This window comes from Nerophis lumbriciformis, linkage group LG07 (assembly GCF_033978685.3).
Source record: "Nerophis lumbriciformis linkage group LG07, RoL_Nlum_v2.1, whole genome shotgun sequence".
Taxonomy (NCBI): Eukaryota; Metazoa; Chordata; class Actinopteri; order Syngnathiformes; family Syngnathidae; genus Nerophis; species Nerophis lumbriciformis.
Genome location: NC_084554.2, coordinates 3,530,001 through 3,542,124, shown reverse-complemented (window position 1 = coordinate 3,542,124; position 12,124 = coordinate 3,530,001). Strand labels below are relative to the sequence as shown.

General features: G+C 44.1%; 1 protein-coding gene across 1 annotated transcript in view; it reads left to right on the top strand.

The window, feature by feature from the left end:
* Positions 1 to 12,124, top strand: part of odad2 (outer dynein arm docking complex subunit 2) — a 250,447-nt gene that overhangs the window by 72,061 nt on the left and 166,262 nt on the right. The window contains exon 10 of the mRNA XM_061965922.2: positions 1,488 to 1,641. Within this exon, the coding sequence (XP_061821906.1) occupies positions 1,488 to 1,641 (154 nt within the window). The remainder of the gene's footprint in view (positions 1 to 1,487; positions 1,642 to 12,124) is intronic.

Here is a 12,124-nt window from a genome sequence, read left to right as displayed (position 1 = left end):
GGGTTATAAGCCGCGCCTTCAATGAACGGCATATTTCAAAACTTTGTCCACCTATAAGCCGCCCCGTGTTGTAAGCCGCATCTAACTGCGCTAAAGGAATGTCAAAAAAACAGTCAGATAGGTCAGTCAAACTTTAATAATATATTAAAACCAGCGTGATGTGGGCGCGCATGGAGTCGTATATCAACATGGACAGAGCTGCGTGAAAAAAGCCACCCGGCCTCTTCGCGTAAACTTAAACTTACCTTAACCACTCGCTCATCTTTTCTTCATCCATCCCTTCGAGTTAGCTTTTATGATGACGCCAGCTGGAAAGGTCTCTTTTGGCAAGGTCTTCCTTTTGAATATCACCATGGGTGGAAGTTTCTGGCCATTAGCATGGCAAGCTAGAACCACAGTGAAGGATGACTTCTCATTCCCTGTGGTGCGAATATTCACCGTACGTGCTCCCGTTGTATCCACAGTGCGGTTCACAGGAATATCAAAAGTCAGTGGAACCTCGTCCATGTTGATAATGTTCTCTGGCCGGATCTTTTTTTCAGCTATCTTGTTTTTACAATATGCACGGAAAGTAGCCAGCTTTTCTTGAAAGTCTTTAGGCAGTTGCTGTGAAATAGTAATCCGTGTGCGGATGGAGAGATTGCGTCTTTTCATGAACCGGATCCCTGTCGCTTAGTAGGAGCCATTTTGTGGTCTTTACAGATGTAAACACACAAAGGAAATGAAACGTACGGTAATATCCGCGCGCTTTTTCTTCTTCTACGTGGGCGGGTGGTTGCTTACAGTAGAAGAAGAAGCGCTTCCTGTTCTATGGGGGCGGGTGCTTACCTTGGCGGTTGCTTGCGTAGAAGAAGAAGCACTTCCTCTTCTACGGGGAAAAAAGATGGCGGCTGTTTACCGTAGTTGCGAGACCGAAACTTTATGAAAATGAATCTTAATATTAATCCATATATAAAGCGCACCGGGTTAAAAGCCGCACTGTCAGCTTTTGAGTAAATTTGTGGTTTTTAGGTGCGGCTAATAGTGCGGAAAATACGGTATATGTTTTTTTTCCTTCTTTATTATGCATTTTCGGCCGGTGCGACTTATACTCCGAAAAATAATGTAACCCATTTACCGTTTATCCAAGTAGTGGTATACCGTGCAACCCTACTCTGCTGATTGGCAAAGGGCATCCATTCATCTCGCCATGTTTTTGTGAGCTCCCTGGAAATGCTGTTTGTACATCCAAATTTCATTACTCCATAGTGTGCAGTTTTTATGATGCAGTTGTCTCCAAGAGACCCCAAGCACTCCTAAAAAAGCCATCTGCATCTGTTTGGATGTATGGCTGAAAGAGCTATGATAACGCCTCCAGAGATGCCATGATATTATTTCCATGCTCATTTTCCTCCTGCTAAGATTCGGAGGAAGTCCCTCACCTTCCGCGATGCTCTTTAGCGCTCCAAAGTGTAACCTTATCTGCCTTTTTTTTCTGTTCCTGACAGCAAGAACCAGAAACAGCAAGCGGACCTTTTCAGTGAGACGTCATCTGAGAGTGATCAGAGTTACGAAGAAGAGGAGCAGCCAGTTCGCCGTCAACGGAACACAGACCAGCCCTCAGACTACTGGCAGATCCAGAAACTGGTCAAGTACCTCAGGGTAAGGTAACGTCACACCGCGCATCACTCATGTCTTCTTCTGATGGATTTCACCGCCAAGTACTGCAGGCTGCAGGCACAGACGGCCACAATTGACAGGAAACAGAAGTCTGTTCCCCCCAACCCCTCCCCCATGTCATCTGCGCAAGAACTTTGAAGCTGGCCCGAGTCCGTGTTGTGGAATCAGGCGTGAATCATGTGTAGCCACAGCTATAGGAGCTTTATGGAATGTCCTTCCCCATAATCCCACCTGTCTGAGTCCTAACAAGACCAGCGCTGATCAGTGAGATAGACGGATGAAGTGCTGATTAAAGGGGGTGCTTCTTTTGTTATTGAAGTGGTTGGCTCGCCTCGTGAATTCCTGGTTTCTGAGACAGGCCTGTTCGGTTCCCTCTGGCGAGCCAAAGCACAGGGGAAAAGAGCTGTCTTAACGGCACCAGCTGTACGCAGCGTTTGCCCACACCGCAGAAGTATAAAAATGAAGCGCGCCTGTGACAGCTCTGACAGGGCATATGGTGAATATTAATGTGTCAGTAGAGGAAAGGAAAATAAGACAAAAACAGGAATGACCCAGACCGGCTGGGATTCCGCTAACACGATTTCAGAGATTACCCATCCCTCACTACGCGGATGCAATTATCAGTCAGGCTGCGTGCGTTTTATTTTGAAACTTTAGTTGTACAACCCATTACTTGTGTCTTCGAAAACAAAAGCACTTACCGTATTTTCCGCACTATAAGGCGCACCGGATTATTAGCCGCACCTTCAATGAATTACATATTTCATAACTTTGTCCACCAATAAGCCGCCCCGGATTATAAGCCGCGCCTACGCTGCGCTAAAGGGAATGTCAAAAAAACAGTCAGATAGTTCAGTCAAACTTTAATAATATATTGAAAACCAGCGTTCTAACAACTCTGTCCCAAAATGTACGCAAATGTGCAATCACAAACATAGTAAAATTCAAAATGGTGTAGAGCAATAGCAACATAATGTTGCTCGAACGTTAATGTCACAACACACAAAATAAACATAGCGCTCACCTTCTGAAGTTATTCTTCATTCGTAAATCCTTCGAATTCTTCGTTTTCGGTGTCCGAATTGAAAAGTTGCGCAAGCGTGGTATCCAAAATGGCCGGTTCCGTCTCGTCGAAGTCATCGGAGTCAGTGTCGCTGTTGTCCAGTAGTTCTGTGAATCCTGCCTTCCGGAAAGCTCGGACCACAGTTGTGACCGAAATATCTGCCCAGGCATTTACGATCCACTGGCAAATGTTGGCGTATGTCGTCCGGCGCTGTCTGCCCGTCTTAGTGAAGGTGTGTTCGCCTTCGGAGCTGTGTGAAAAAAGCCACCCGGCCTCTTCGCGTAAACTTCCCTTAACCACTCGCTCATCTTTTCTTCATCCATCCATCCCTTCGAGTTAGCTTTTATGATGACGCCGGCTGGAAAGGTCTCTTTTGGCAAGGTCTTCCTTTTGAATATCACCATGGGTGGAAGTTAGCATGGCAAGCTAGAACCACAGTGAAGGATGACTTCTCATTCCCTGTGGTGCGAATATTCACCGTACGTGCTCCCGTTCCACAGTGCGGTTCACAGGAATATCAGTTGCTGTGAAATACGGTAGTAATCCGTGTGCGGATGGAGAGATTGCGTCTTTTTATGAACCGGATCCTTTTCGCTTAGTAGGAGCCATTTTGTGGTCTTTACAGATGTAAACAGGAAATGAAACGTACGGTGATATCCGCGCGTTTTTTCTTCTTCTTCCGGGGGCGGGCGGGAGCTTACAGTAGAAGAAGAAGCGCTTCCTGTTCTATGGGGGCGTGTGCTTACCTTGGCGGTTGCTTGCGTAGAAGAAGAAGCGCTTCCTGTTCTACCGGGAAAAAAGATGGCGGCTGTTTACCGAAGTTGCGAGATCGAAACTTTATGAAAATGAATCGTAATAAAGCGCACCGGGTTATAAGGCGCACTGTTAGCTTTTGAGAAAATTTGTGGTTTTTAGGTGCGCCTTATAGTGCGGAAAATACGGTATCACTCAGGCTGCGTGCGTTTTATTTTGAAACTTTAGTTGTACAACCCATTCCTTGTGTCTTGGAAAACAAAAGCACTTACAAATTCCCGTCTGTATGCTTGATTGCCAGGAACCAATAATAGGAAACCTGCACAAAGTAATGCAAGGTTGTGCAACTTAAAATATATATCTACCGTATTTTTCAGACTTTAAAGGGGAACATTATCACAATTTCAGAATGGGTTAAAACCATTAAAAATCAGTTCCCAGTGGCTTATTTTATTTTTCGAAGTTTTTTTCAAAATTTTACCCATCACGCAATATCCCCTAAAAAAAGCTTCAAAGTGCCTGATTTTAACCATCGTTATATACAGAGGTGGGTAGTAACGCGCTACATTTACTCCGTTACATTTACTTGAGTAACTTTTGGGATAAATTGTACTTCTAAGAGTAGTTTTAATGCAACTTACTTTTACTTTTACTTGAGTATATTTATAGAGAAGAAACGCTACTTTTACTCCGCTACTTTTATCTACATTCAGCTCGCTACTCGCTACTAATTTTTATCCATCTGTTAATGCACGCTTTGTTTGTTTTGGTCTGTCAGACAGACCTTCAAAGTGCCTGTGTTACTGGTGACGTTTCACTCCGTTCCACCAATAAAATGCAGTCACTAGTGACGTTTGACTCCGTTCCACCAATCAGATGCAGTCACTGGTGACGTTGGACCAATCAAACAGAGCCAGGCGGTCACATGACCTGACTTAAACAAGTTGAAAAACTTATTGGGGTGTTACCATTTAGTGGTTAATTGTACGGAATATGTACTGTACTGTGCAATCTACTAATACAAGTTTCAATCAATCAATCAAAAGTGTGAAGGAAAAAAGACACTTTTTTATTTCAACCGTACATCCCGTCACAAGCCTAAAGACTGACTGCACAGTTCCTGTCTTCACAATAAAAGTGCCGCTCCATCGCGCCTGCGCTTTCAAAATAAGAGTCTCCGAAAGCCAGCGCAAACAAGCTAGCAAGCTACGGAATTTGCCGCCAATGTATTTCTTGTGAAGTGTGTGAAAACGAATATGGAAGCTGGACAAATAAGATACCAAAAACCAACCACTTTCATGTGGTATTAGACAGAAAGGAGGAACTTTTTTTCTCCTGCATTTGAAAACGTGGACGTTAAGCACTACTGTCTGATTACAATCAATGCAAGTCATCAGAATCAGGTAATACACCAACTTATATTCTTGTCAACATGAAAGAAAGGAATCTATATGTGTTAAACATGCATGTATATTCATTAAAACACCTTAAACATGTAAACAAAAACGGCAAAATAAATAAATATAAATGATATACTGTATATATCAATGTATGTATATATATGTATATATATATATATATATATATATATATATATATATATGATATGTGTGTGTATGTTACTCATCAGTTACTCAGTACTTGAGTAGTTTTTTCACAACATACTTTTTACTTTTACTCAAGTAAATATTTGGGTGACTACTCCTTACTTTTACTTGAGTAATAAATCTCTAAAGTAACAGTACTCTTACTTGAGTACAATTTCTGGCTACTCTACCCACCTCTGGTTATATACACCCGTCCATTTTCCTGTGACGTCACATAGTGAAGGCAACACAAACAAACATGGCGGATAGAACAGCAAGCTATAGCGACATTAGCTCGGATTCAGACTCGGATTTCAGCGGCTTAAGCGATTCAACAGATTACGCATGTATTGAAACGGATGGTTGTAGTGTGGAGGCAGGTAGCGAAAACGAAATTGAAGAAGAAACTGAAGCTATTGAGCCATATCGGTTTGAACCGTATGCAAGCGAAACCGAGGAAAACGACACGACAGCCAGCGACACGGGAGAAAGCGAGGACGAAATCGGCGATCGTCTTCTAACCAACGATTGGTATGTGTTTGTTTGGCATTAAAGGAAACTAACAACTATGAACTACCGTATTTTCCGCACTATTAGCCGCACCTAAAAACCACAAATTTACTCAAAAGCTGACAGTGCGGCTTATAACCCGGTGCGCTTTATATATGGATTGATATTAATATTCATTTTCATAAAGTTTAGGTCTCGCAACTACGGTAAACAGCCGCCATCTTCTTTCCCCGTAGAAGAGGAAGCTCTTCTTCTTCTACGGCAAGCAACCGCCAAGGTAAGCACCCGCCCCCATAGAAGAGGAAGCGCTTCTTCTTCTACTGTAAGCAACCACCCGCCCCCGTAGAAGAAGAAGAAGCGCGCGGATATTACGTTTCATTTCCTTTGTGTGTTTACATCTGTAAAGACCACAAAATGGCTCCTACTAAGCGACAGGTTTCCGGTTCATGAAAAGACACAATCTCTCCATCCGCACACGGACTACTATTTCACAGCAACTGCCTAAAGACTTTCAAGAAAAGCTGGCTACTTTCCGTGCATATTGTAAAAACAAGATAGCTGAAAAAAAGATCCGGCCAGAGAACATTATCAACATGGACGAGGTTCCACTGACTTTTGATATTCCTGTGAACCGCACTGTGGATACAACGGGAGCACGTACGGTGAATATTCGCACCACAGGGAATGAGAAGTCGTCCTTCACTGTGGTTCTAGCTTGCCATGCTAATGGCCAGAAACTTCCACCCATGGTGATATTCAAAAGGAAGACCTTGCCAAAAGAGACCTTTCCAGCCGGCGTCATCATAAAAGCTAACTCGAAGGGATGGATGGATGAAGAAAAGATGAGCGAGTGGTTAAGGTAAGTTTACGCGAAGAGGCCGGGTGGCTTTTTTCACGCAGCTCCGTCCATGTTGATATACGACTCCATGCGCGCCCACATCACGCTGGTTTTTAATATATTATTAAAGTTTGACTGACCTATCTGACTGTTTTTTTGACATTCCCTTTAGCGCAGTTAGATGCGGCTTATAACACGGGGCGGCTTATAGGTGGACAAAGTTTTGAAATATGCCGTTCATTGAAGGCGCGGCTTATAACCCAGGGCGCCTTATGGTGCGGAAAATACGGTAGGTTTACAGCATATGAAATACATTTGGTAACAACATGCACTTTGAGAGTGCAGACAGCCCATTTCAGGGCTGTCTGCATTTAAATGTTTGTAAGCTAAATTATTGGTAAACACAGTTTATGTATAATAATTTACGTAAAACCACGAGTAATGAATAAAGTTTTCATCAATTAATATAATCTGTAGACATACCCTCATCCGCTCTCTTTTCCTGAAAGCTGATCTGTCCAGTTTTGGAGTTGATGTCAGCATCTGCTTTGAGTGTCGCAGGATATCCACACATTCTTGCCATCTCTGTCGTAGCATAGCTTTCGTCGGTAAAGTGTGCGGAACAAACGACTGACCATTTCGTCGGCTTTCCCCGCAGCCTCGTATTTTGAACAAATTTCGTCCAATTTCTTGCCACTTTGGCATCTTTGGGCCACTGGTGCAACTTGAATCCGTCCCTGTTCGTGTTGTTACACCCTGCGACAACACACCGACGAAAGTGAGAAAATGGCGGATTGCTTCCCGATGTGACATCGCTCCGAAAGCGAATAATAGAAAGGTGTTTAATTCGCCAAAATTCACCCATTTAGAGTTCGGAAATCGGTTAAAAAAATATATGGTCTTTTTTCTGCAACATCAAGGTATATATTGACGCTTACTAGAGATGCGCGGTTTGCGGGAATAACCGCGCAGTCCGCGGATTATCCGCGGATCGGGCGGATGAAATTAAAAAAAATTAGATTTTATCCGCGGGTCGGGTTGGGCGATTGAAATAAAAAAAAATTAGATTTTAAATAGATTCAGGCGGGTGGCAGTTAAACCAATTGGGAAATATATATACATAGTTAAATGTTGTTACCCACATACGAAAAACAAGCAGGCACCTGCAGCATATGCCACCACAGAAGAAGAAGAAAAAAAAGAGATGGACACTTTTACGGAGCGGAGAAGGGACGCCTCGCCGGGGTCCGGGACCGAGGCCCCTTCCCCCGAGAGGGCCCCACCGGTAGCCGTAGCTGAGGCGATCCGCGAGAAGGGCCCGACGCACGTCCAGGGTCACCACCGCGCCCACCGCACCGACACCCCGCCTCGTCCGCCTTCGCCGCGGCCGGCGTCACGCGCAGCAGGTAAGCAGCTTACCTGCCCGCCACCCCCGTGGCCGGGGGCTCGTAACAGGGGTCACTCCGCGCGCTCCGCCCGCGCTGCTTACCTGCCCGCCACCCCTGTTGCCGGGGGCGCGTAACAGGGGTCACTCCGCGCGCAGTGCGCTCACGAAAGGGGTGGGGCTCACCCTGGTTGATATAGACAGCAGCTAGGACGGTGGCCATGGAAGTTGGAACCCGCTAAGGAGTGTGTAACAACCCACCTGCCGAATCAACTAGCCCTGAAAATGGATGGCGCTGGAGCGTCGGGCCCATATACCCGGCCGTCGCCGGCAGCGAGACGCGCTCGGAGGTGCGCTCAGCGCGGCTCCCATATGATTGCGCACTGGTGTGCGTCTGGGTCGTGACAGCGTGGCACGCGAATGTCTGTGCTGCATTGGATCAGTCTCCTTTCTTTAACAGGCAAAAGCTTTATAACCTCACTAATGCCTTGCATCGTCTATATTAGATATATAACAACGGGCGGGTGCGGTTCTGATCAAATGTTAGATCGGGTGGATTGCGGATGGTTGACGACTTTCTGATGCGGTTGCGGATGAAATAATTGCCTATCCGCATATCTCTAACGCTTACATAGGTCTGGTGATAATGTTCCCCTTTAAGTCACAGTTTTTTTCATAAATTGGCCGGGGGTTTAACTTATACTCAGGAGCGACTTATGTGTGAAATGATTAACACATTAGCGTAAAATATCAAATAATATTATTGATGTCATTCACGTAAGAGACTAGACGTATAAGATTTCATGGGATTTAGCGATTAGGAGTGACAGATTGTTTGGTAAACGTATAGCATGTTCTATATGTTATAGTTATTTGAATGACTCTTACCATAATATGTTACGTTAACATACCAGTTGGTTATTTATGCCTCATATAACGTACACTTATTCAGCCTGTTGTTCACTATTCTTGATTTATTTGAAATTGCCTTTCAAATGTCTATTCTTGCTGTTGGCTTTTATCAAATACATTTCCCCAAAAAATGCGACTTATACTGCAGTGCGACTTATATATGTTTTTTTCCTTCTTTATTATGCGACTTATACTCTAGAGCGACTTATACTCCGAAAAATACGGTTCTACCGTATTTTCCGGACCATATGGCGCACAGGATTATAAGGCCCACTGCCGATGAATGGTCTATTGTTTTTTAAACTTTTTTCATATATAAGGTAAACCGGATTATAAGGCACATTAAAGGAGTCATATTATTATTATTTTTCTAAATGTGGTCTACATCAGTGTTTTTCAACCTTTTTTGAGGCAAGGCATATTTTTTTTTTCATTTAAGAATACGGAGGCACACCACCAGCAGAAAACGTTAAAAAAATGATACTCCACCAGGTCGTCGTGCCTTATTTTGAGTTTGTTGGTGTTTTCCTAGTTCTTGTCTTGCGCTGTTATTTTGGTGGCCCTTCCTGTTTTGTTGGTGTTTTTCATGTCTTCCTTTTGAGCGCTATTCCCCGTACCTGCTTTGTGTTAGCAAGCAAGACTATTTAAGTTGTTGCTATCCTTCTTTGTGTTGACATTGTTGATTGTCATGTCATGTACGGATGTAGTTTGTGGACGCCGTAAGTTTTTGCTGTCGTCCAGCATTCTGTTTACTTTGTAGCCAGTTCAGTTGTACTTTGGCTTTGCATAGCCATTGCCTTTTCCTTTCCCTTTTGTTAATTTTTGGTTTCAGTGTTACATACCTTTTTACCTGCACGCTGTGGTCTGCATATTGGGATCACAACAAACCATCCTACTGAGTTGAGTTTTACACAACACAGACACTAAGAAACGACGCATTATTGGCAGATTATAATTATTGATATGCACAAAATATTTTTTGGACCAATTAGGTGAAGTTGCATAATTTCCCACGGCACACCAGACAATATCTCACAACACACAAGTGTGCCGCGGCACAGTGGTTGAAAAACGCTGGTCTACATAACATGTGATGGTGGTTCTTTGCTCAAAACGTTGCATAGATGATGTTTTACACATCATCTTCAAGTCGTTTTCTGACAGTCGCTTCAGGATGCACAGTTTTGTGGGCGGTCTTATTTACGTGCCTCCACTTCGACAGCGTCTTCTCCCCGTCATCTTTGTTGTAGCGTTGTAGCGTGCAAGGACGGGAGTGGAAGAAGTGTCAAAAGATGGCGCTAACTGTTTTAATGACATTCACACTTTACTTCAATCAATAACAGAGCAGCATTGGCTCACTAGTGCAACAACAACGCCCGGAAATGTGTCCCGTGAAAAACCGTCCGACCGGAACTCTCTAATAACTAAAGTTCCTTGGGTGAATAATGTAAACTCACTACACCGGTATGTTTTAGTGCTTTCATTGTGAGTTTACTGACATATATAAGTAAGAACTTTACACTACTTTATATTAGAAATGGCAACAGTGGAGGATGAATGTCACATAACAAGAAGATAGAGAAAAAGAAGAAGCTTATCCACTACGTTGTCATCACGGACTACAAAGGCGGATTCATGCAGATCTCAAATACAGATCAGCAGGTACCGGGAGGTAAGAAAAGTTGCTTTTGCATAATATTGCAAAACAAAACGGCAGATAATATGTCTTACCTTATACACACACCATAATAATACTCATATATTGAAGCACAGTATGATCCATCAAGCGGTGTGGCTTCATAGCTTACCAAAGTTCTACTAAAACATTTTGCCAGATTTTTGAGCGTTGTGTTTTAATATCCTATATTTTCAATGGAACATATAAAATGTTGGTGTTGTTTACTTGAGTCATATTGCAGTCTACACAAAAAATGACATAATGGTCAAGTTAAAGGTAACATAAATACAAACTTAACCAATGTGAACATGGTAGATTTAAGCATAAAATAAAATATTTTTACAAAGGAGTTCATTGTGCCCATCATCCCGTTAACCACTTGCGAGCGCTGCACGGAAGGCTGACTACAAAGATGGTGGTCAAGTTGACTAAAGTCTTTGCATCGTACCATTTCGTTATTTTACCCATTGAGTGGATAGTTTACAATAAAAGAAGGTATTGTGTGTTGCTACGGCATCAGTCTGCCGCCATCTGCTGCCAGCCACAACAGGAGCAGCTGATTGCTTGCACCTGCGCTGATTGGAATAGCGGCAGCTAATCCAGAGGGCGTCTAAAGTCAGCTGTCTGGTGCTTCGATTTTTTGTTTTCAGTGTAACTAAGTAAATGGATAAAATACAGACCACGAGGAGAGCTCAGAATTTGAAATACGCATACATTGTTTCTGCGACAATATAGCGCATGTGATCTGTATGAAGATAAACAGCTTATATTTATTTATTCCTTTCTATTGCACACATTTCAAAAGGGCATTTTTGATGTTGATGTGCATTTATTAGAAAAAAAGAATACATGAATGGGAAGCGGAACAATCGTTTATTTAAATGACTTATCCTAAAACGCGTATAAAAGATGTACAGTGTGTTTTATCCAATTAATCAAACCAACTAATCAATTACTAAAATAATCGATATCTTCTTCCGCTTATCCGAGGTCGGGTCGCGGGGGCAGCAGCCTAAGCAGGGAAGCCCAGACTTCCCTCTCCCCAGCCACTTCGTCCAGCTCCTCCCGGGGGATCCCGAGGCGTTCCCAGGCCAGCCGGGAGACATAGTCTTCCCAGCGTGTCCTGGGTCTTCCCCGTGGCCTCCTACCGGTCGGACGTGCCCTAAACACCTCCCGAGGGAGGCGATCGGGTGGCATCCTGACCAGATGCCCGAACCACCTCATCTGGCTCCTCTCCATGTGGAGGAGCAGCGGCTTTACTTTGAGCTCCCCCCGGATGACAGAGCTTCTCACCCTATCTCTAAGGGAGAGCCCTGCCACCCGGCGGAGGAAACTCATTTCGGCCGCTTGTACCCGTGATCTTGTCCTTTCGGTCATAACACAAAGCTCATGACCATAGGTGAGGATGGGAACGTAGATCGACCGGTAAATTGAGAGCTTTGCCTTCCGGCTCAGCTCCTTCTTCACCACAACTGATCGATACAGCGTCCGCATTACTGAAGACGCCGCACCGATCCGCCTGTCGATCTCACGATCCACTCTTCCCTCACTCGTGAACAAGACTCCGAGGTACTTGAACTCCTCCACTTGGGGCAGGGTCTCCTCCCCAACCCGAAGATGGCATTCCACCCTTTTCCGGGCGAGAACCATGGACTCGGACTTGGAGGTGCTGATTCTCATCCCAGTCGCTTCACACTCGGCTGCGAACCGATCCAGCGAGAGCTGAAGATCCTGGCCAGAT